Source organism: Garra rufa, chromosome 15 (assembly GCF_049309525.1).
Source record: "Garra rufa chromosome 15, GarRuf1.0, whole genome shotgun sequence".
NCBI lineage: Eukaryota > Metazoa > Chordata > Actinopteri > Cypriniformes > Cyprinidae > Garra > Garra rufa.
Genome location: NC_133375.1, coordinates 15262063 through 15288616, shown reverse-complemented (window position 1 = coordinate 15288616; position 26554 = coordinate 15262063). Strand labels below are relative to the sequence as shown.

The window sequence follows — 26554 nt, the reverse complement described above, 5'->3', positions numbered from 1 at the left end:
TAAGAGTTGACATGTACTTGCAAAATGACTTATAGTCAGTTAAATGTCTAATAGGTAGCCATCAAAATAAAGCAGGGGTATTTAGTTAAAGTTCCAAGAGGCTCTATATTTCCTTCCCAGTGGAGGTCTGGACAATACTTTGTTTGAAATAGTTATAAATTTCCATCTGGGCAGAAGTAGTACTTTGTAAAAAAAAAAAAAAAAAAAAAAAAAGGGCCCCAAAGGCCAAAGCAGTAGTGTGTGAGTATTTTTCATAAATAAATAAATACATACGTAAAAATACTTGCCATTACAAACATAGCAAACCATCAAATTTTAACGATTAAAACTAATAAAAAATAGTTTCCTGTAGTGTGTTTTGGGATGTATTTCATTAGGATTTAGTGGTTTTAACAAGCCAACAGAAGGCGACCAATTACCAGTAGAGACCAACAGGCACCATCACAGTTACCATTAAAACCAATACAACTCCTATTATAATAAGTAAAACCATTACAAACTCTGTAATGGTTTCTTTTGTCTTTTTCAGCAGGGCAAATGGCTGTTGCCGCTAATCTGCCTTGGAATGTGAACATATTAGAAACACTTATTTGCATTTATTTGCACATTTATGTTTACCCAACTCCAAATTTTGGGCAAAAGTAACAGCTGTTCTTGTGTCCAGTTTGGTTTTCTTTTACTTTTGCATGTCTTACTATCAGCCATGATTATTCTACTCTTTTAATTAAAAGGCTGTTTAAATGTGTATACACTACTTGTTTATGAGAAGCACACATGTAAGAGGCTGACAATTAGCTGAACATAAACTTGTTTAATTAATGACACTTAGCCTGCAGTTTAAAATCTATTTGACTGTGGAAACATTTTCATTTTTAAACCTTTATTTGAATATGAAATCTCTGACAGAGACCCCTCCCCTATCAGCCAATCACTGTGTGCATAGATGGTAAGAACGCTGACATGATCCATGCCCTGCCTTTACTCTTACCTTAAGACTTCTCTCTATTGTGAATAGGTTTTAAGAGATTAAGAGAAAACTCTTAGCTAAAAACTTTTACTCCTATTTAGGAGAACTCTTAGTGCTAAGATAAAACATTTTCTGAATACGGGTCCAGATGTTTGGTCAGGCTATTATTGATTTTACATTTAGATATGGCAGAAGGCCATGTGAGTAAGAAAAGATGCTGTATGGAAAACAAACAAACAAAATCAAAATCAAAACACTCTTCGTGAGCAGAAAACAACATTAATATTTTTTACAAAGTTTTAGTGGTCTTTATGTCATGATCATGCCAGGCTCTCCCCAGTCATTAGACCATCACACTCACCAGAGTATTGAACTTGGACTACATTTCTCATCATCCTCCCTGGCACTCAGTCACACATCTGACACTCATCAGGCCTCTTCACCAGCACTATAAACAAACCACACACACTTCCAGTCATGTTGGATACTACAGACCACTTACCTGCTACTTACCTCTCTGATGATCCTGTTTACCTCAGTCGCTAATTCTGTTACCTTTTGCAATTCAATCTCCAGTCATCTTGACCATCTCAAGACCTGCAAGCGGTTATCCATTTATTCCCTGTTTCAGCATTTTCCCCTTTTCTGTCTATGTGATCTTCAGTATCTTAAACAAAAGACTCTAAATTATCAGAATAATCTATTCTCACCATTTACAATCTCAAGAATAACGACTTACCTGTTTTGACGATTGTGTTCCTGCAAAGCTGTTAATAGATAGGCCTACCTGGTTTGAGTTTTACCTGGTTTCCTGGTCATTTCCAGCTGAGACTGAAGGCCAGACAATGACCACACAGGCGGGAACCAATCCTCATGATTTTTTCCGAGAATTACTTGATGTTTTACATTGTATCACTTCATCTGGATTCAGAATCCATCTGGAATCAAGGACGCCCAGTTGAGCAGTCACTTGATTCATTCATCACTCTTTTCCGCAAAGTGTTTAGAAGACACTCTGGCGATACAACACTGATAAAAAATAAAAATAAAAATAAAAACTTATAAAGATTTGACAAGGAAATTATATTGTTCTTGTTTCTCTTGATAATTCTCTTAAAGGGATATTTCGCTTAAATCAGATGCAAAACCAACTTTTACATGTTGTTTGTGTGTTGGTAGTTTGTGTACACAACCACACTATAATGATAAAAGTCCACCCAGTGGTATTTTTTTAATCCTTAAAAGTAATATCCCCTTTTTAAAATCAGATCATTCTCAGCTTCTTGTCGTTGTGACGTAACACAGTTGATTGACATGAGCGTCTTACCTTAGCCCCGCCCTCACCGAGCTGAAATAGTCCAAATATGAATGCCATTGTGTGACTCAGCTGCAGAGGAAGACTCTAATTGAGCGATTGAGGTGTTCTGTTGTTGGATGTAATAATGAACACAGCAGTCATCATTTACTGAAGATGCAGAGGAAAACGTTACTTTCAGTTTTAAAAGGAAAGTGCGATCCCGGTCTGCATATGCCTCTGTGTTCGTGCAAATCGTTCCTGATGCAGCTTCACCCACAGCAGAAGTGAGTGTAAAGATTTTTTATGCATCTTTGTGAATGGCCTTTCTTAATAATGTGCTTGTTGGCAAGTTTAGCCGCTAAATGTGGCTAAAGTAAACATTATGGCTGTATCCGAGATAACCCTCTATACCCTCAAATAGGGCACTATTTGAGGGGACAGCCATTTTAAGTGGTGTTCGAAACCATAGTGGACGTTCTCGAGTGCACTCATTCAATCCCACAATGCACCGCAAAAACAAGTGTACAACCGATGTACACTCAGCTTCTAGAGATAATCCATAATGCACTGTGAGAGCCGCGCGCCATTTAATTTCCCGCGTCTCACCAGAAGATGGCGCCCGCATCCGTCCGTTCATTTTACAACGTGCTCGTCCACGGTGTACTACAGCATACAATACAGGTACAAGTTCGTTGTAAATTGAAGTGTTTAACTAGGGTACATACATAATTTCCGTGATAGAGTTCAAGATAAATCCCTTAATCTTGAAACTTGAAACTGCCCGTTTCAAATGATTAATATACAGCAAGCAAAAGCTTCAGTCCTTCCGGTGCCCTTAGTGTCCGAATTCACTCACTCGTTTTCATTCACTCCTTTAAGTGAACAGAATGAGTGGACTAATGTAGGGAATAGTGAATAGGGTATAGGGGGCGATTTCGGATACAGCCTATGTGTCATAATCCCAGAGAGGGGCGGGGTGAGCAGAGCTCGTTGGCATTTAAAGGGGCCATGTCTTAAAATGAGTTTTTGCAGAGCTGATTTTGACAACATAAAAGGCTGTTTTTTACACTACTATTGAGAAGTTTTAACCAAAGTATATAATAGACTTTTCATTAAGACCCTAAAGATTCATATGAACTTGTGCAAAATGGGCATCCGATGACCCCTTTAAGTTCAGAAATTTAGCTTCTGCTAGTATATGGAATAAACCAGCACCGCTCACTGCTTATCGTCATGGTCTTAATCAAGTGCTGCAGCTGCAATTCACAACCTACAATAACTGGAGCTAGAGTGATTCATCCAGCTGATTATTCGTGTTGCCCGGGGGGGCCAATCTACCTTGCAGTCATCTGGCGGCCAGCTCCATCAGCTCCTCAGGAACCTGAGATGGAAATGATGCAAACCAGTGGTTCCCATCTCTTCCCCACCAAAAAACATAGTCAAGGAATCATCAAACACTTTGTTGGTCCACTTGTGTCCACAAGTTGGCAGTCAACACACCAAGACCATCACACTTCTGGGTACCACTGGCTCATACATCATAAACCTGTGATATCCTGAAGCAACGGGACATCTTCAAGTTGGGCTCCACCTGTAATGCTACATGCTTTTCTGTTCCTGTTTGTCTCCAGACGTCAATTTACAGGGGTGTTACCAGTACTTTGCACTTGCGTTTGATGTCTGCTGGACAAACAATCTTTGGATATTCCAGCCTACTTTCAGTATGTACAGGAAGAGGAGGGAACCATGTGTTTGCATCAGTTCCATCTCTGGTTCCTGAGGAGCTAATGGAGCTGGCTGGCATATGACTGCAAGGTAGATTGGCCTTCCTGGCAACTCCTCATCTAACATGCAACAGAAATCAACAGCTGGACGAATCACTCCAGCCCCAGGGTGTTATTGTAGCTTGTGAGTTGTAGCTGCAGCACTTGATTAAGCCCATGACGATAATCAGTGAGCAGTGCTGGTTTATTCCATACACTAGCAGCAGCTAAACTTAGAAGTAATGAATTGGCTGTAGTTCTTGATGAAGCATCTATAAAAGTTTGAAAACCTGAGAAAACATTTAAGTTCTTTGATGGTGGATAAAACAGGACAGGATTTGACTGCTTCAGCCTTCCCCTTGTCCATCTTGATAACTTCAGCACTGATGGTGTCCAGCATTCTATCCATGTGCATACCTTTCAAGGAAACTCTCCACCATGGAGCAGAACTATGACATTGCCATCGGAAAGCTATAAGTCAAAGTACCTTTCAAAGAGTGGCCTTCACCTGTCTCTTAGTCTAGTTGACCGTTGGGGCGCCACAGATATTCTGGCAACCAACTCATTCCATTCCTCCCTCTTCTCAGCTTTTCTTAAAGTCTCTCTACGCTTCAGGCCTGTCGACTCCTGAATGTTGTTTTCCCATCTCTTTCTCTGCCTGCCTCTCTTCTTCCCTCCTGGCACTGTGCTCTGCAGGACTGTCTTTGCTAGACCTGATGACCTTATCAAATGGGCCAATGGTCAGCCGAATTCTGTCACATAATTCTACATTGGAGATGTGATCTCTGTAGGAGATGCCAAGAAGTTTTCTGAAGCATCTCATCTCCATGACCTGAACTTTCTTTTCCAGATCAGCTGTTAGTGTCCAAGTCTCACAGGCATATAAGAATATGGAGATGACTAGGGAGCACATCAGTCTGATCTTTGAGCTGAGGGCTATGTTGCTGTCACTCCAGATGATCTTTAATTTTGTCAGCCCGCGGTGGTCTGGGTGATCCTAGCAAGTATCTCAGGTTTGGATCCTTCATCCGCGACAATAGCTCCCAGTTATTTAAAACTATTTATACTGTCTAGCTTCTTGCTGCCAATCCTGATGTTGTTTGTCATCAGTTTAGTCTTCTCTGCATTGATCTGCATACCATAGGATGTAGAGATCTTGTCAAGGTGCTCCACCAAGTTAGACAGCTCTTCTTCCTTTCCTGCCAGGCTAACTATGTCATCGGCAAAACGTAAGTTTGTAATTGTCCTGCCACCTATGCTATCTGTCCCCTCATGGACTTCCAATACATTAGCCATGATTCGTTTAAAAATATGTTGAAAAGTGTGGGGGAGAGCATACTCCAATACTTGTCTTACTCCAACTGTGGTTCTGAACCAATCCCCTATGTTGCTGTTGAAGTAAACCGCACTGGAGGCCTTATCATAGAGGTTTTTTATTGCAAAGAGTGGCAAGACTGGCTATAAAAGGGTCCCGTCATCTGTTCCTGGTTCTCACTGACCACCATTGAACATTTGTGTGAGACCAAGTGACTTAATCCACCACAGGCTCGGTTCAGTTTTACCATCACCTATCGTCCAGGGTCAAAGAACAGTAAGGCCGAATCCCAATTCTATTTTCTACCCCTTCACCTACCCCTCGCCCCTTCCCCTTGTCCCTTGAAACAAAGTGGAAAGGGGAAGGGCTAAAATATTTCACCTAAGAAATGGGACACCACTACAACACTGTTATACGTCATCATAGGTTGTCGCTAGTTCCTAATGTTACGTCAGAGGACATGCGCAGATGTTTATCACACATGCCAAGATGTTGCAAAAAGTACAAATGTACGGTGTACGTACCGTTCATTCACATGTACATATATGTCCGTAAGCAAAACAAACAAGAGAAGGGAGAAGTGGGTATATGCTTCATTTGTGAATTTCCTTTTGAACTTTCTATTTGATCGCATTCGTTTACTGGATCCTTGGACTAAAATGTTTACAGGGGTTCACTGGTTTAAGAAATTTCTGATCATAAAAATCTGCTTCTTTTCATTTGTAAGGTATTGTTTTCATTATTATGTACTGATTTAAATTACTGGTGCGGGAGACAGGGTGGGCGCAGGTGCATTAGGCGCAATCATCAAATACATTTCAAAGCAAGCCGGCGCCACGGTCCTGACTGCATCATCACTGCCTTTATTGGGTGTTTTTAGCGAATATTTACATTTATTCACATGACTGGATGTGGTGGACTGCCATGATTTTGGCTAATGCAGGACACTACTGAATAATGCGCATCAGAGGGGAAAGTGGAAGTGTGTATACACCGTATACCTGCGTACACCCTCCACTACACCACTGTTGCAAATTGCCGTGCCACTGGTCTTTCGTGTTTCTAACATGCAGTCAAGTGTATATGACATAAAAATATATTTTGTAATATCGTGCAATCAGTGCTACCTGCTAGCAAACTTTAGCAATTTTTTTGCAAACGTTTATTTACAAAACAACACCATAAACACAAAATATTGAAGGAAATATACATATAATGAAACATTGTCATAAAAATCCTTATTAAAGGCAAAAATTACTTGCATTTATGGGTCTGCTTGCTCGAGTGAGCAGCCATGTTGGTAATTTCTCTTAGCCCTTCGTTTGAAGTGAGGTCCCGAAAAATCTTCGTTTGGAGGGCTATCTGGCCCTTCCCCTTACCCCTACCTCTCCAACCAAAAGAGAAATGAGACACCCCTACCCCTTCACGTGACAGCGCCAAACGGAGGGGTAGGGCTAAGTGTAGGGGTAAGGGGTAGTACTGGGATTGAGCCTAAAGCAGAAACCTTGTCCAGTCTGTATGCACCTTAGGAAAGCTCTGACAAACCAGAATCCATCCTACCAACAAGCCTAGTAATCAGTCCCATTCTGTGGACCCTGGACGATAGAATTTCTGAGGCCACCGTCACTGAGCCAGCTCAAACAAGACATCCCTCTCATTGGGGCTTTTCACAATGTGCTTAATCACTCAAAATATTGCTTTTAACCCCTGGGTAAAGGAACATTTCACACATGTAATTTAGAAGCAGAGTTGACACTGCTTTTCACCTGGGGTTATGAAACCCTGCTCTGGACCATGGTCAGCACCGGGTTAGTGTTAACTAGGACTTGACATTAATACCCGCCAACCCACCAAATGCGGGTGTATTTCAGCAGTGGCAGGTAACAAAGTCACTCCCACTAGCCAGTTTGGTGGGTTAAAATAGAGCTCAACATTAATCCTTTTCTCGGGGCAAGTGAAAGAGAATTTTACTTGCCCTATCGGACAACTAATCTGATTAAAACATCTAATTAGGGAAGCACCGAAATTTTGGCAAGAATGATTCTGATTTTATTACATTTGTTGTAAACGGCAATTGATAATGGATAATGTATTGACAGTAACAAGGTCAAGTTGAAGACCGCGCAGCCTGTCTGTGAGACAATCTCAAAGAGAAATCAACACAACTGCACATAGAAAAAAACATACTCAAGTAAAAAAAAATAATATTTATAACATATAGCCTAGTTAAGCAACATGACATGACCAGAAGAATGCCATTTATAGGGTAATGGCCTATAAGATGTGGCTTAAAAATGACCCACTCTATATCTCCTGGGTAGGTTAGCATGCCTAGTGGGAATTTAATGGTCGAAATAAGAAAACAATTCCTTTCAAATGGGCATCATAAAATGTCAGGGCTCTCCGTGATAGTGAAGAAAACAGACCTCACAGGAGGACTGGGCTGATTTCTAAGGAACTGGGGCTCCTGGGTGAAGGTTCTCTGAAAGAAGAGAGAGGAGGGTGCTCCTTCTAAAGAAGCCACGCACTATGCCTGTCTTCACCACAGAACAGTAACCTGAATGAAGCACGCTGATAGGCATGCTTTTGCTCGCACACTAGTTGATGTGTGTGAGCGCTTCCTGTAGAAGTGCCCATACAAAGAATTCTGCCCTTTATGATGTCATACAGGGCCATACTCGGGGAAAAAAAACGTTCTATATACACATTCTAAATACACCCTGAAGGCGTCATACTTCCGACTCATTTTTTGAGACTTGATGATTTTGAGTCACGTTTACCATGAGAATCCTCTCTTTAGCAGTGTAAATAAATCAAAATGCATGAAATCACTGCTGAAAAAAAAAAGCTAAAACCAGCCTAGGCTAGTTGACTGGTTTTAGCTGGTTTAAGCTAAAAGTAGCTGTGGCCAAACCCCCTCTAAAGCCAGCCTGTTGACCTGCTATGACCAGCTAAAACCAGCCAACCAGCCTATGCTGCAGGGATAGCATTAGACATCAGCTTTAATGAAGAAAAAAAAAAAAAAAAAAAAAAAACAGTTAAAGCAGGCCTCTGTAGCCTTTGGCAAACTTCAGTGAAAGTCTTTCAAAACAAGCACCTCCAAGTTATGGAATAAAACGTCAACCCATGAAGAGGTGACTGTAAGAAGATAATCACTGTCAATCTTTGGGGTGTTGATCAACTCCATCTACGTTATGATTAACACGAATAGTCTTTTTGTTCAAAATGTTATGTATTTATTAATTATGAAACTTACCCGCCACATTTAACTGTTTTTATTAATACCTAAATAGGGACACAGTAGTACACTTAAAGTATGATGTAAAGTTCAGTTAAAGAAAACTTATTAGCATACTTTTAGTATAAAACTACTAAACTAGTATTTTACTGAGACTAAACTGAGACTTCATAAATGCATAAAAAGTATTTAATTAGTAAACCTATAAGTTCACTTTTAGTATACTTGCAGTACAAACTGAAAACATAGATGTAAAGTAGCTAGAGGAGTGTACTCAAACTTTACTACTGTTATACTTAAAGGATACTTTTATGTACTAGAAATTGGGCCAATTTAGTCCCAAGGAGTATTGAAATGGTACACTTAAAAGTATACTACCAGTACACTGATATTTGTACTACATAAAGTATACTTAAAAATATACTTGAACTTTACTTAAGTATACTTAAATAAACTTGAAGTATACTTATTTTTGGTAAGGGTGCTGGTTTTAGCTGGTCAGCAGGCTGGTTTTAGAGGGGTTTTGGTCACTTTTCCAGCCTGGCCAGCCTTAGCTGGTTTTAGCTGTTTTTTTAGGAAAACAAGTTACTCTCTGTTATCCATTGCATGAAGTAACTGTCTGTTTGATACTCACCTGAGTCTCCACTCTGCTTATTTCAATAAATACCCTTTTCGATTACAATAAAATAAGTAAATAAACAAATGATAAAGGTATTTGTGTAAACCAAATCAGTAGATGACACTTCCCAGACACACACACACACACACACACATCTAAAGAGTTAGATTTTAAAAATAATTTTTAAAATGGTTAATAATAATAATTAAACTAGTTAGACTATGGTTAGACATTTTACATGCTGTTTAAGGTGACGTTATATCGACTACTGGGCCTGAGTGAAAACGGTTGCTCAACGGAACCATGAACGAACCCTGGCCGCAGCAGAGGAAGAGGTCTCTGCAGAGCAAACGTGGGCGTTTCTGAATTTTGTGGGTGTTTTCAAACTGCTGGGTGTTTCTAAATCATGATATCGAAATGATTCCCTTTACCTAACCCCACCCCTAAACCTACCGTCACTATGACGTCAGCCAATCAGGTACCATGGTCTAAAAACGCCCCGATCTAGTAACTCCCATTACTTTCCTGCAGAGACCTATACTTGCCGCAGCACGTACTTAAGAAAACGGCAACCGGAAGTGTTCGTCCTGCAATGTGTTCCGTGTAGGCATAGTGTAAAGATGGAGTGTGTGAATAAAGCGGGACATCTGATGAGTCTGGCAGCTCTACAGCAGTATGATCCCTATATAATGAACCTGCTGGACGTCGCCGGACAGGTCGCGCTCTATACTTTCAACTCCAAAGCAAACGAATGGGTGAGGTTTCAAAATGCGTTGCATATCACTGCGCACATGTCAGTTAGCCTGCAGTTGCTAATAGCAACGCCATCAGTTTAGTATCTCACTATGGTGTCTGCTGTATTTGTGTTTATAACGCATTATATCAATTCACAAGGAGCATGCAGGGAGTTATGCCAGCGTGTAGGTTTGCTGGAACATCAGTGTCATATATTAGCAGTCAAGGTAAACATACCTAGGTAAACAGCAGGTGTTTACAAATGAGTCGAGCTCGTCATCTAATAATAAACTGATCTGAAAGTAAAATCAGGTCTAACAATAAAGTGTTCTGCAAATAAAATTGATGTCAGCTTCTATCTGACAGTAAAATACTATAATTTAGTGATCTGCAGGGTTGGGTCTTTGTTGTATTAGTATTGAATATGAAATCTTTTTGCAAACTAACGCATCTCTCTCACTTTAGGAAAAGACTGAGATTGAAGGCACATTATTTGTTTATGCCAGGTGAGCGATGACTGGTTGTGAAGCCCCACGATACCTTATATTATTAGTAACATGTTGATCTGTCTGATAGTGGTGCAGTGTAATGTAAGGATGACTGTTTTTTCTGCAGGTCGGCATCTCCCCATCATGGCTTCACAATTATGAACCGCTTGAGTACAGAAAATCTAGTGGAACCGATCAATAAAGACTTGGAATTCCAGCTCCAGGACCCTTTCCTACTTTACAGGAATGGCAACTGTAAGTAAAGACACTGCTTACTCTAAAGACTGTATTCATCTGTTGTCCGTCCATTGCAGTGTTGTTATTTCCAGTGAGAAGGAACCCTGTTTGACTCCTAACAGAGTCACCATTTCCTTTATAAAGCCTACTGTACCATATCTGAAAGGCCTCCAGATGATCAACATGATCAAAACTTTGCTGAAAGACCTGTTCTGATTGATGGTTTATCATTTTTTAGCAAATAAAGGCCTTTCCGTGTAATTGTAAAAACTTTCGCTGTGAAATCTTTACTGATTTTAATAAAATAAACAACAATATAGCTTTTTCATCAGTAGTATTACAAGATGTGCACTTACTGGACTAAATCTAGCTAGCTTAGGTTAACTTCATTATCCAAAAATCTTTAAAAAAAATGTGAGGGGGAAATCATCCATCAGTTTTTTTTTAAGAAACCTTTATTTGAATTAATAAAATTAAGGAGTTTTTTACTCTCCTCGAGTATGAGCTCCATATTCTCACTATATTACACTATTTGAGTCATAAAAGACTTATGTATCAAACATGTTACTAAACAAAGAACACGTACTACAAACATTTTTTAGATTTGTTTTCATATTGTGTCTAAAGGTCCATAATATATTGAAGCCCGTTTTAACCCTTGAAAAAAAAAAAGGTAATTGAGACTTGTCTCACAATTCTGACTTTTTGTCTCACAATTATGAGTTTACATTTATGTATTTATTTAATTCTTATGTAAAATTAAATAAATACATAAAATCACCATTACATCCAGTAGACTGCAGCAGAGGAGCACTTTCTGGCTTATTAGTCAATCCTTTGTTTTTTTGCTATATATATTTTGAAATGCTAAAAATCACTATTATAAAATCAAGAAATCAGATTGTACACTTTTGTTATGAGTAAGAAAAGTCACAAAATGCCTTGAAATCAAACTATTCTTAAGATTAATTTTTTGTTAATGAATTAAAAGATAAATTAAATGCCTTCATTTTATAACCAGAAAAATACACAACACAATTTCTAAGAAAAATAAACATGTCACAAGGCTATTGTAAGATTAAATGAAACTTGTTTTTTATGCATAATTTGATAATTAAACAAATAATTAGACATGCCAGAATACAGAACTTGGTAATGATAAAACATAAGGTGGGCAAAAAAAAAAAAAAAAACTGATTAAAACAGAAAAAAATGAATTTGGGAAGAAATAAAACAGATTTCATAGGGCATAAACATTTACATCATTATTTTCTGTAAAGCTCCCTTAAAACAATTTGTGTTGTAAAAAAAGAAGTGCTATACAAACCAAAATCGAAGAAGTTTATGTTTTCCAGTGTGGACAGCAAGCTGTATTTTAGGTTGTTTACTTGATTAATAATTTTCTGTAACGCTTGGTAATTTAACCGTCTATGGTACGCATTATGTTCTTACCATGAAATATTTTTTCACATAATTTTTTTTTTTTTTTTTTTTTTTTACATGAAATAGCTTTAGTTATACAAATGAAAACACATTTTTGAAAAAAAGATTTTTGGGAGGTATTTAGGAAAATGTTGCCACATGGCAACAGTGTACCACAATAGAAAATGGCCTTTTTTTTAAATAAGTTATGTTTTTATTAATTCAAATGCACATTTCTTTTAGAAATTGATGCATCCAATCTTAATTTCCATCAAAATCTGTCAGACACGCATGCAGACACACTCATCGTTACAGTCACTGAAGGCTAACTTATCTTCATTGTCATCAACTCTGCACTCTCCCTATTGCACTTTCTGTGAAATATTGCTAATAAGAATACATAAATTCTTTATACATAAATATATGCTACAATAAACAATTAAAATAAAAAACATCAAATTATTGATGTTACTATCTATAAAAAATCCCAGTGAGGAAATACATTACTTCAGTTCCATTGTGGTAGTGTTGCCACATGGCAACATTGTTTTCTCATTTTACAGTAAAACTATGTTAGATAATGTTGATTTGTAAATAAAAATATTTAATTTACTAACCAAAGATGATGCAAAAAAAAAAAAAAATCCCCCTTGAGAAGACATGTTCAGAAATGAGTTTAACACAGCCGTTTCTGGAGCACATCAACAGGTGTCCTCCATGTGAGGCTGACGGTGGGAAAGAGTGTTTTGGAGGAACATTCAAATGTCATTTAAACAGCATATCATTATCATCAATATCAGAGCATATCATTGCCCTTTTAATTACTAGGGCTGGGTATCGATTCAGATGTTTCGATTTGATTTCGATTTTCAAGTTCTTAATTCGATTCGATTTAGATTCCATTTCAATTCTTGATTTGACAATATGAATGAATATAGATTTAATACAAATCCTACATTTATAAAAAAAATAAAATAACAGTGAACATAAGATTACAAGTGGTTAATTAATAAATGGACATTTTATAAGAGTCACAAACCTGTATATAAACACTTTTTCAAATGTTTACAATGAATAGACAGAATTGATTTCATCAGATGAAAAACTGATGCTGGAAATTGGACAAGTCAGAACAGTCGCATACCTTGATGAAACAGGATCAGGTTATGTCTTGTCAAATGGCTCTGCAGATTTGAAGTATTACTACAGCATTTCACCTCAGAGTTACAAATCAGGCATATAGCTGTGTTCTTGTCCACTGTATCTTTATCTTGCTTGCGAAATGTGGAATGCTTCCATACCTCTGACGTTTTATGTGAAAAAAATCCGCCATTTTAAGCAATGAATGAATAATGGACCCTCTGTTGTAACATAGCGCAAGGTAAATAATGGGGATGACACCTAGTGGATTAGACTAGTAATAAGATTAACGTAAATCTTATGTTTAATGCTTGTGTAAATAAATATAAAAAAATCGATACGATAATAACCATATTCCTATATATATATATATATATATATATATATATATATATAATTTTTTTTTTTTTTTTTCAGAATAACAAGGAAAGCAGTAAAAATGAATTGTTTACTCCGTAGCATAGAGGGTCAACAATCGCTGTTTGTTGAACTTGTTGTAACAGTCCACATGGTCACAGCGCAGCCCCTTTTTACCTGTTTTAGTTTACCTTTAACATCAGCTTTTCTCTTGTAAAGGAGCAGTTTGGCTTTATTTGACTGTGTTTCTCTGTGTCTGCCAGTGGGAATCTACAGTATCTGGTTCTACGATAAAGCCGACTGCCAGCGGATTGCACAGCTCATGCTGCAGTAAGTTTTCATGTTTTAACACTCAGCCGCCATCAGTGAAATGTCAGTTGCCTGGTAACTAGTGTGGACGTTTGTGGCTGGCTCCAGCAGGCTGTCTGACAGTCACATGTGACGTGGACAAGTGAATGGGTGGTGAACTCACCCTAAAGTCTGCTTATTTTGTCACTGTGTGAACGGAACAGTCTATTTTGAATAAACAACGAACTTATCTAGAGAAGCTTGAATTGCTGTTTGATCTCACTTGTCCCTGTAGTTAAATTGAAGTTGTTCTTCTCTCTCTTGTGTGTGTGTGTGTGTGTGTGTGTGTGTGTGTGTGTGTGTGTGTGTGTGTGTGTGTGTGTGTGTGTAGGATAGTCAAACAGGAGGCGTTGCGAGTGTCTCCCGACAGAAGCTTGAGCGGCAGGACGAATGGTTGTATTCAGACCAGACCCACAGACATCCTGGAGCTGCTCAGCAAGGCTAAAGAGGAGTATCAAAGGGTATGACGGCCCTCACGTCTCTTTTCCCTTCTGTTTTATTGTTGTTCACTTTCACAGCAAGATTGCTGCGTAAAATGAAAGCACCTAGACCTGGTTATGCATGTGGTGAAGATCTATTATTATTATTATTATTGTCGTCATGTCTTTTCCCAGTGTAAAGGGAGTGGTATGTTCAAATAACTTCAATAACACATTGTACCACTATGTCAATATTTATACAATAGTAATTTAAGAATGTTGCTATTGTGTTCAGGGCTCTACAGTGCGACCATTTCGCTCACACTTGCGACTGATACTGCATGCGACTATGAAAAAATATTTAGGAGCAGCAGTGCGACTGACCTGATCAACAGTTGTGTTTGCGCTGAGGGGAGATTCAAAGGTTTCTACATGTTTTTGCAATGTTGAGTAATGTATCACAGACATATCTCACCAATCCTTTCATAAACAAAGTGTAGAGAGAGTGCAAATCAGAGATTGATTGTGCGGTGTAGAGAGCTGCGTTGATTATAATGGAACTGAGATCGCGATGAACTAAAATGAGTGACAGCTTTTAATCATTTTTAGTTTGAGTTTGTGAGGTATTGATTTAATACAACAGTTCAATAAACAAAAAGTTATTAAGTGACTTGCATTGTCTGACTATAACACTATTGCCTGATTTTACTCTATTTCGTCGTCAAAAATAGTCTGAAGCAAGTCACAATTGAGCCGCTGCACATCTCCATTCAAACACAGCAGTGTTTCGTTTATGAATGAATGTGCATTTTTAAACAAATCTAGTGAAATGATTCAATTTCCCATTTATAAAGACAGTCACTTGCTTTATTCCTGAATGAACCAGCCATTCGAATGAATCAAATGAATGATTCCGTAATTAAATCAGTATCTTGCCACCAGATTTAGTTTCATTTTTAAAGTATCTTTTCAGATATTTAAATAATTTAATATTTCTGTATTCAAAATGTTATATTTAAAACATTAATCTCAACTTGAATTTATGAATTTGAATGCACTCATGCCACCTCTGAGCCTCATTAAACATAAGAAAATACACCTACAAGCTACTTTTGCGTTCTTCTGTGCCACCTCTGTAGTACATTAATTTTGTTAATACTGATTTCATTTGATTGGTAACTTATTCTTATTCTACTTAGAAATTTTAAAAAGCTTAAAAAATATAATACATTTTTTTTTTTTTTGACATGATGACATACTTTTAATAAAGTCAGAAAATAGCCATTACAAAGGTAAAAACAAAATTCCCCTGTAAATCACTTTAAGGAGTCAAATATCACCTAGTTATAAGAAAGCTAATTTCAGCTAATATCAGATTTTTTTTGACTGTGCTTCTAAAGTTAAGTTAGGATCACAAGTGCTCCTAAAAAGAAAAGTAAGCTTAGAGCCCTGGTATTTCACAAATACATTCTATGTGCATTTGCTAATGATATTATGTAATTTGAGGGTTAAATAAAATTGAAGAAATGTGTTTTTAGCCGATTCTTAAAGATGGCTAAGGACTCCGCTGTTTGAATATATATATATATCAATGCCTTTGTTTTGTTTTGTTCTAAGCACATTTATTCAAATGACTTAAAATGTCCTAATTGAACTATGGCCTGATCCTGGCTTAAGCCTAATCCCTGTCTGTGAAACTGGGCCATAAACTATTTTTGTATTCAAATTGGGAATTAGTAAGTAGAAAGTAAGCAAAGAGCGCTTCCTTTATGATCACTAAATCTATAAAAGTTCTGCAATCTTGTAAAAACTTCTGTTACAATCAAATTTAATACTAAAAAAGAAACCATATAATCAAATAACCAAATTAAAAAAATGGTTTGTTTGTATTAATAAATCTCTTATTAACGTTGTATTAGGACTTTGTTGGTTATAAGGAAAGCATGCAGAACTTACACTGAATGAAGAGTATTTATTCAGTGTTTTGGCCACTGTGTTCACATGTCTGTGATTGGCTACATGTTGAAATCAAAACTATATTTAGGAGGGTTTGAAAGCACCTACCTTTTTTGTATAGACTATTGTTTTTTTATTATTATTACAGGAATAATAATAAAAAAGAATAATAGTATAAGTAAGTTTCATAATTTGAAATGTTTTCATTTGGACTTTTAGAAATGCTTGAGTAATCGTTAAGCTAACCAAAGAGTTCATGTTTAGTACTTTGTCCTTATTGTAGCATTTGTTTAAAGAGGCACAAGTGGACATTTAGTGTGATAATAGACAAAGAATGAACGTTGGAATAACAGGTAAGGTTTGTGTTTTGTGTGTTTATAGAGTCAGTCATTCGAGAGAGATGTTGAGGGGAGCTCTGAAGCTGCGCCGTCACAGGAGAAGAGAGAGGACGTCACAGCAGTTCAACACGAGAAGGTAACACACATCTAAGAGCACTTCTACTAGATGGTCTTCTGTTATAGTTGAGATATTAAGCATCTCAGTCCAGTTACATTGAAGCCCATTAAGGATGGTACTGTAGTTAGATTGTCATTAAGTGTTTTCCCTTAAAAAAGTAAGGGACCAAAACAGGTCCCTTGAAGGATTAGTTGACTTTCAGAACAACATTTACAGATAATGTACTCACCCCCTTGTCATCCAAGATGTTCATGTCTTTCTTTCTTCAGTCATAAAGAAATTATGTTTTTTGAGGATATAGTGGTCCATATAGTGGACTTCTATGGTGCCCCGAGTTTGAACTTCCAAAATGCAGTTTAAATGCAGCTTCGAAGGGCTCTAAACGATCCCACTTGAGGAAGAAGGATCTTATCTAGTGAAACTATTGTTATTTTCTAAACAAATTGACAATTTATATACTTTTTAACCTCAAATGCTCGTCTTGTCTATAAATATTAAAATATGATACAATTTAAAGTAATGTGTATTGTCAAAAGCAGCCTAGGGTGAGGTCAGTGAGTTCAGGAACATGGATTCAGGACAAATAAAGGGTAATGTAATGAGAGCTATGTGAGTGCTTTGTCGATCAGTGAAATAAGAACAGAAGCAGATACAGAACTGTCTGCCTAGCTGAGCTTCCATCATTGATTATCACTGTAAAGCTGCTTTGACGCAGTCTGTACTGTAGAGTGTTGTGCGAAATAATAGATACTAAAAAGGTATCATGATACCCTGCTTTTAAAAACCGGTACAATTCCACGTTTTACTAATACTCTAAAAATGCATTTTGATAAGAGCCATATTAACACTGTTTGTTTAGGGCCCTGTGATTAAAGCGATGCGGAAAACGCAGACGGAATTGCAGGATCTTGTTTACTACACACATATTGAAGTGCATGTTACGTTTCGGTGTTTGCCGCCTTAATATACGACAGGGATGTGATTTTTCCGGATTAATCCGGAATTCCGGATTTTTCGACCTGAAAATATGACCTATGTCACGTATTTGCGACCGTTCGCAAATGGCGGAGGGCGAAGTATGATTCCGGACCGCAAGATGCGTCCATACGGACCGTGAAAGCTTTTGACATAATAATAATTTAAAAAAAAAATGCCAAACGCTATTTCTAATAAATACATTTATATCAAGCACGTCAGCGTTTGGGTGCAATCTTCTGTGCAGTGAGGAGAGGAGAGATCGGCAGACAGATGTAGCTTTCAGTGAGTGAAAAACGTTGATGGAAAATGCATTATTTTGGGGTTACGTCGCAAAATATTGTAAATATATCTTTTTATACTGTATTTTTATACATATTTATATTTTAAACCACGACGGTGAGCCAATGGATATCACACAAGCAACGTGAAAACTGCATATATTAAAGTGAAAGTAAAAACAGCGCTTTCAGCATCTAATGTGCACATTCTCTAAGAAACAATGATAGACGAATATACTTCATATGCTGATATTAATTTACTTCCCTAATATTTCTCTTCTGCAAAATAAAAAGAAACGTATTTTGTGTAGGCTAAGGGTTTTTGAAAGTCAGTTCTTGAAACAAAGCTCTTCATTTTTATTGATGACTGTAGTGTTATTAGGGGTTAAGAAAGACTTAATTATTTCAGGTGGTCTTAAATGTGGGGACTAAAAGGCAAGAATTGCGATGGAACTTTATAAGGTTATCCATTGAATAAATATGAGCGCTGCGTGTTTCAAAGTCAGCTGCGGCGCTGCTTTGTGTATCATTCTGATAGCGCCTCCTGCTGGAAGAGAATGATCTGACATTTTTAATCAGCTCGTACGTATACTGTTGTCAAAAAGACCAATGTAAACAAATCAGTCCATGGTTTTAAGCACCAAGCACGTAGAGTTGTAAATGTTATCTGATGGATCGACAAGATCATGTGTTATACAAATTTAAACAATTAAGGCAATAAAATATATGTTAATTAATATAATACTTGATTGACAATAATTGTTTAAATTAATATAAGAATTGATACGTTTGACTCTTGAAGGCTGGAATGTGAATTTTATAATTTAAGAAATCTTTTTTGTTATGTGAAATCTGCATCTCAATTGTAAATCATGCTTTTTACAGTCATTTTAATAATTTATTTATTTATTAAATTTTGTTCAGGTCTTTAAAAAAGTATTTAAATGTGTAGAATTTAAGATAAAATATGCTGCAGATACCCTGGTCTCGCGAAAAACAAAACAAAACATAAATAGTTTTTTATATATAATTGTCTGGACCTCGGCTGGTGCGTAGGGTTCATTACTGGACCTCGAGCTGTTTTAGTTGAAGACCCCTGGATTAGATGATCGATTTTGAGTGATTTTCTACTATGGCAGGATGTTTAAGCTGCATTAACATTAACTTACTTGTATTTGCTAGCTATTAGGGATGCTCATTTCGGTTAATTTTCCCAACCGACAACCGCAAATCATTATCCGGGGGGTCTTAGTATATTTTCCTGCTTTTTTGTCCTTAGCCAATCACATGCCTGATACGAGTACATGAACACAAACATATCACTAGAACGGCTGTGAGAGTCATTTCATGAGCATTTTACCATTTCTTTTTACCATTGTCTCATCTAATACAAACAGAAACGTAAAGGCAGCAACCCGTCAAAATAAAAGTTTGGTTCAACTTGACAGAAATATTACTTAATGTAATGATAGTGCTACTACTGCTAATACAAATATTATTCGAACAATATTAAAGGAATATTTACCAGAAAAAATATATATTTACTAGAATTTATTTACAAGGAAACTGTAAATGCACAAGGCAATATTTCTGAAAAAAAATATAATATAATTAATTCTTATCAAATCTAATTAATCTTTAAAAATTAATCAGACATGCTTTTGAATATTAAAATTTAATGAAACTATTCCAGAAAACATGGTGCCTTAAAATTTAATTTTTGGTAAACTTTAAATAATTACTGTTGAATTTAATCTTTTCATGATTTTAATTAATTAGACATCTAGAAAAAAAAAAAACTGAAAAAATGTAATCCAATGAAATCCAGTGAAAACAGAAAAAAAAGGATATAGGAATAAAACTAATTTCATAGGGCCCTATTTATTTATTTTATTGTTTTTATTGTATTTGTTGTTTAGTTTGTTACTTGCATCTGTATGTTTATTTTTTTTTATCTTTATATTAATAAAGACTATGTAATATAAGTTGTGATTGTGAAATAAATTTACTATATCATAAAATAAGAGTTGGCTTTGTCCTTTTAGCCAACAAAGTTGCAAAGATCTCTAAAATATCTGTACGCTCAGTTGTTGCTCACTTTGGTCCTGCGTAGTGGCACCGGCATGCGATTTTTAGTATTATTTTTTAGAAGAATTAAATTTTATTTATTTATTTTTTTAAATAGATTAAATAACTATAATATCAATTTGGATGATCTATTATTCAGTTACTTTACCTGTCATTCTATGTTTTTGTCATAGTATCGGTAGTAGTATTGAGAGATTTAAGTCGGGTATCGTATCGAAGTCAAAATTTTGGTATCGTGACAACATGAATTGCTATAGAAAGATAATGTGACTGTCCCAATAAATGTATTGTGAATGGCCAAATATGTTAGTCAGGCAGTGAATGAAATGTAAGAATAATGCTCAATCCTTGCCAGGAAGGCTATTCCAAAAAGGCATTATTGAAAATACTATTCATTTTGTAGCTTTGCTACTGTCAGAAAGGGAGCTTCATTTGTTTTCAATGTGTTTTGTGACTTCACTCGCTGTGTGTGAGCAGGTTGAGGTGTCCTAGGTGTCTACGAACACCTAAATCAAAGATGATAGAGCTATGAATAAATGATACGTGAAATGCATGTGTTTTTGTTTCCTCTCCACAGTCAGGTCACTCAGTTGTGAAGCAGATCACCGTGGAAGAGCTTTTTGGCAGCTCTTTGCCCAAAGAACCGCCCCAGTCCACAGGCTCCACTGTGGGGGAAAGCATGCGTGGGCCTGCGTTTGCCCCTCCGCCTCACTCTGTGGAGCCTCTCCTCGCTCCTCGTATCTCGGCCGACCCAGGAGGCCCAGCTTTTGTCTCTCTTTTTCAGGGTTGCGGCACCCGAGACCCAAGACCGGCCACTTCAAATTCAGAGGAGAGTGGGAGCAGGAGTGCCAGTCAGACTGTACGTCGTGGTTCTGCCGGTCCTCTTCCTCCTGCATATATGAGTCCTCTCACAGATGCTCATGGGATGCCCCTGTCATTGCCCGGATTCATGCCCAGCTCACTGGTCACCCCACAGAGCTTCAGAGAAACTGCCTGTAAAGTTTCAGGGCCGTTTGCAGGAAAGGCTGCATTGCCGGCACAGGTGAATACTCCAAGCAAAATTTTTACGGTAAGTGGTATTTTTGTTTAATGCAAGTGCAGAAATGACTTGAAATGGTGCACTAGTGTTAATTTCGTCACCTATTTTTAATTTAGTCTTAGTCTTGTGCCAAATGTCCTTGTTAGTTTTAGTCATATTTAGTCATTCACATATCTTTTTTTGTTAGTCAAGTTTTAGTCGACTAAAAGTCTCGTCATTTTAGTCTAGTTTTAGTCAAAAGAAAACTCAAGGTATCTTAGTCAAGTTTTAGTCGACTAAAAGTCTTTTAATTTTAGTCTAGTTTTAGTCAAAAAAGAACTCAATGTATTTTAGTCTAGGTTTAGTCAAAAAATTATAGTCTTTTTTTAAAATAACACATTATTACTGAGATTATTACTGATACACATTTCAGTAAAAAAAGTGTTTCACATATCTCAAACATTGGTTAAATGTCATAATTACCTGACAAAATACACTTGTTGAATGATTTTTGTTGAATGCAATGTTAAACGTGTCTGGTTTTCAATTTCTGATTTAGGAGACACATTCACAAATGATTTAAAATATTCTAGCGGACCCCTGAGAGTGAGTTTTTTTAAGCGACCGTTATTTTAGAACGTTCGTCCTTATTGTTTCCATGGCGACGCATCAAGCTTGTCACGTGACACAACACAGACACAATAACACTGTATGACAGATAGATCGCTTTTATTTCGTTTTTCCTTTTTTATCCAGAATACTCACACACTTGCTTACCATGTTATGAACTATCTAATATTCCGATTCACAAAAATGTGTGAATTAGTATGTTTCGTCGTTTAAAACCCTATATAAAAGATCTGGGTCGTAATCTGTAACGTGAGATGGGCGCGGCCATGTTTGTTCGCGCTGCTGTTCAGAGAGAGTTTTGTCAGCCGTATTTCCCGAAATACATGCAAGTAAGTTGCTGGTGAACTAGAAGAGGAATAGAGTGAACTTTTTAGTTACTAAGCCTATGTGTATGTGACATGAATAAAACACATCGGCAAATTATGTTTGAATAGATTGTTATTTGCTGCTTCCATAGACCTATGTGTGTATTTTACAAACTCTAAATGTCTCCTTTTACTAGTACTTATGTGTATTTAAATGTCTGAAACCTAAAATAAGCGTTATGTGGTTAAAAACACTGCATAGTTGTGATTAAATGACAAGCGCAGAGCTCGTCCGTCTCTGGCTCAGCGCCAGCCAGCGAGCCAAAGCGCAGTTTGAATATTTTAAAGCCGTAACAGCTGATGAAAAAGCAGAGACGATTGTAGACGAAAATGAAGAGAGATTTTATCTTAGTTTTTATTTTATGCAAAATATTTTCGTCTCGTCTTTTTTCGTCAACAATAATGCATGTTAATTTAGTCTTAGTCAGCGTTTTTGGACAGTGGTGCAGTCTTGTCATCGTCTCGTCTTAGTCATGAAAAAAAAAGGTCGTTGACGAACATATTTCGTCTCGTCTGACGAAATTAACACTATGGTGCACTCTCTCCTGCAGTATAGGAGTGGGAATTTAATGCACCTAACAATACGTTCTATTTCCTACCGATGTATCTGTGGTTATGGGTGATCTTTTATCAGTGTAAATGTCACTAACAACGTCAAAACAAAACAGCAAAAAAAAAAAGACGACTGTACAATACACAATACTGAACTCACAAATCAATACTTTCAGGACACAACAAAGCCAAAATAACGATGAAGAGTTTTCCAAGGTCTGTGATAAATAGTTAACAAATAGTACTTTTTGTAAGAGTGCCACATTTGCATGCTACACACTTCACATTTGTTTTTTGAATACATTAATAGTAGGGATGCACTGAAATGAAAATTCTCTTAACTTCAAATTTTATTTTATTTTATTGTAAAATTTTATTTATTTACAATGCTAACATTTATGAATGATGTATGAACCCGCAAGAAGACCTCAGTACTACTTTTTGCTGACAGCAGCAGATTTATGAATGATTTTCATCTTTGGACTTTGAGCCCTGGTTAAGGAGCTGCTGCAGCGCTGTCAGAATAAATACAGCTGGTGCGTGTATTAGACAACATAACGTTCTGTAGTTTATTGACTAATGGATTAAGACCATTTGGTGATTTCAGTCATCATACAGTAACCAGCCCATTCTCTTCTCATGAAGACATGTGATGTGCTTCTAAACAGTCTCTCGCTGTCGGTGCTTGAAATAATTTTTGCTTCTTTCTCAGACAGTTTTAAATGCTTCCACACTGACCACATGTTTGCTGCATTAGTGCACGCCTCTTATTTGATCATGGCACATCATTGTTCGCTATCATTTATTTTACCTTTTTGCTTATTCGGCCAAACACCGAAAGGGCTCTTTTTGCTAGTTTCGGCCGAATAATTTTGGTTGCTGACCATTCGGTGTATCCCTAATTAATAGCATTGCATGGTTTTCCAGAAAAAAAAAAAAAGTAAAATTAGACTTTTTATTATCAGGATTACCAAATTGCAATTTCCCTGTTGCATTATATATTTAGCATTATATATATTAGTTTTATACTTTATATCTGGTACGACCATGTATTGTGTGGTTAGTGCTAAATACAGGTGGAAACAATGTCTAAACCAGTTTATTACATCCCTTATGTTAAATGATTGACGGCTCTGACTTGTTAAAGGAGAAGTTCACTTCCAAAACTAAAATTTACAGATAATTTACTTACCCCCTTGTCATTCAAGATATTTGTCTTTCTGTATTCAGTCATAAAGTAAGTTGTTTTTTAAGGGAAAACATTTCAGGATTTCTCTCCATATGGACTTTAATGGTGCTCAGCTGATTGAAGGTTACAAATGCAGCTTCAAAGAGCTCTAAATATCCCAGCCAAGGAATAAAGGGTCTTATGTAGCAAAACAATCGGTTAAATAAATTGTCAAATTTTCTATAAAATATTTTTTAACCTCAAATGCCCGGTTCAAGACAGTGTCAAAAAACTAATTTTCTCCTCCAACTTCAAAATTGCCCTACATTGCTGCAGAAGTACAGACCCAGTGTTTACAAAGTGAACTTTCAAAGATGATCAAACGGCCTTTACAAAAAAAAGGTAAAAGAGCGATGTAGGACAATTTTAAAGTTGGAGGAGAAAATGAGATGGGAGTTTTTTTTGACATACCCTAACTGTCTTGAACTGGAATACAGAGACAAGACAACATGAGCATTTGAGGTTAAAAATATGTAAATTGTCAAGGTTTTTTTTCCCTTTTTTTTTTTTAAGAAAAGAACTGATAGTTTCACTATATAAGACCCTTATTCCTTGGCTGGGATCATTTAGAGCCCTTTGAAGCTGCATTTAAACTTAACCATAGCACCATAGAAGTCCACTATATGGAGAGTGACCCTGAAATGTTTTCCTCAAAAAAATCTAATTTCTTTACGACTGAAGAAAGAAAGACATGAACATCTTGGATGACAAGGAGATGAGTAAATCATCTGTACATTTTTATTCTGGAAGTGAACTTTTCGACTCTCAACTCTGGTCAAACCCATTCCAGTGAGTACACTCTTGACAGCATTTTCAGGTTTAAAGTGTTGTTCGGTAGCAGTATATTGACATGACTAATCTGTCCTCTCTCTGTGATGTGAAGGCGGGGCCAGTTGTCCAGGGGGAGGAGTCTTCACTGCTGCTGTCTCCCAGTGTATTCCAGCATTCCTTCACTATGACAAACGAGACACTGAAAAACCCCGCCTCCCCGACGTCGCCCACCGCCCCCTTTCCCACAGCAGACCTGCCCTCTTCCCTGTACAGTCGCAACCAGCTTAAAGATACACTCGTACATCTCATAAAGGTACAGACTTACACCCAGACTTACAGACTTGTCCATCAAATTGTTTGTCTTCAACTGTCTGCCTATATTTGTTTGCAGAATGACGCCCATTTCCTGAGTGCAATCCATGAGGCCTACATACAGAGCCTCTCTAAAGGCCTCAACAACATCAAGTTATAGCCACAAACTGGGGGAAAAACGCACGCCGTCCAGCAGGAGCCGTGTCAGATTCAGCGTGAAGCTTGATCACATCCGCATACATTGACACTACTGGACGACACGCTGATAGAAACACCCCCTGTGCTGATGTCGCACTCCCAGCGAACTCCCTTAATGAACAGCAGTTTCCCAGGCTGCCGTGTGCCCTCGTGCTGAGCTTTCCCACTTGAAATCTAAATTGTGTCCATCTGCCAGTCTCATTTTTCACTCGTTTTATCTTTATGACTCCCAGCACAATTATATACACAATTATGTTAAGGGACTTGTGCAATACAAAGCATTACCTCTTTGGAGAATTGCTTTTTATTTCTGATCCTGCCTTAGACGTATGGATATGATACGGTATCCCAGTCTCAATAATGTTTTACTGTTAAATCAGTATTGTGGTTTGCAGCTTCTCTATGACTTCCCAGCGAAGATGGATTTTGAGTAGGATGTGCACTTATTTCCGTTTTTCTTACAAACTTAGTTGTTTATTTGGTCATAAAGTGAATAAAGGTTAGTAGTTAAACATGTTTTCTCTTGATACCACAGTTGAACCATTGTGTGCAGGAAGTAGACTCATGGTGCCGCCATGTATTGCTTTTTAAATTTAAAGACAGATTGAAATATGAAATGGCTGATTTAATTGAGATGCATCAAATCAACATTTCAATGTTTCTGAACTAAAGTGTCATGCATATCAGTTGATGATAATTGTTCTCTGTATCAACATAAGTGCATTTCGTTTCATCATTAAAAGTAAAATGATTTTTTTTCTGCTTGCACTACTAACTAGTTCATGGTGTTTGTTTGTTTGACTGGAATTGTATTTAAATTCACCCAAGGTTTATGTAGTTATTGCTTGTTTACACTGTCTTGAAAGGGAATTTCATTCAGTGTTTTTTATTTCTTTGTAGTTTGCTTTTATTATGGAGTATTTTAAAACTTCACCAGTTGTGATCCAGTGTTGCAGCAGCTGCAGGCCACATGCATAAGAAGAACTCTCAAATGCGTTGGATGCTCTGTTACAGTGGTTTGTCTCAAGTTCATGTGCAAATAAACTCCTGCCATAATTTAGATTGTTGTTTGCATTGTGTCATAGTGAAACTTCCACAAAGCAGATCTGCTATATATTATAAAGACTTCAATTTTTGCCTCATAAGCATTTTTAATGTGTTTAAAACCATTTTCCACATTCTGTGTCGTTTGTGGGTCATTGAGATTTAAATACTGATGTTTAGAGCTGTGTTGTGTTAGCTTTCCTTACAGGTACAGTGAAGGAAAAAAATATTTGATCCCCTGCTGATTTTAACATTTGCCCATCGACAAAGAAATGATTAGTCTAAAATTTTAACGGTGATTAAAATGGTGATTAATAGGTTTATTTTAACAGTGA

At 37.0% G+C, this 26554-nt stretch overlaps 1 protein-coding gene across 1 annotated transcript; it reads left to right on the top strand.

Annotated features, from left to right (window-relative positions):
- The first annotated feature begins 9811 nt into the window (after nucleotides 1-9811).
- dcp1a (decapping mRNA 1A) lies at nucleotides 9812-26235 on the top strand. Its single transcript, XM_073819000.1, has 9 exons — nucleotides 9812-9954; nucleotides 10400-10440; nucleotides 10550-10677; nucleotides 13842-13908; nucleotides 14258-14387; nucleotides 16683-16775; nucleotides 20679-21170; nucleotides 24778-24978; nucleotides 25057-26235. Exons 1-9 carry the CDS (start codon nucleotides 9820-9822, stop codon nucleotides 25135-25137), a joined length of 1368 nt encoding a protein of 455 aa, XP_073675101.1. The 5' UTR covers nucleotides 9812-9819; the 3' UTR covers nucleotides 25138-26235.
- The last annotated feature ends 319 nt before the right edge of the window (nucleotides 26236-26554 follow it).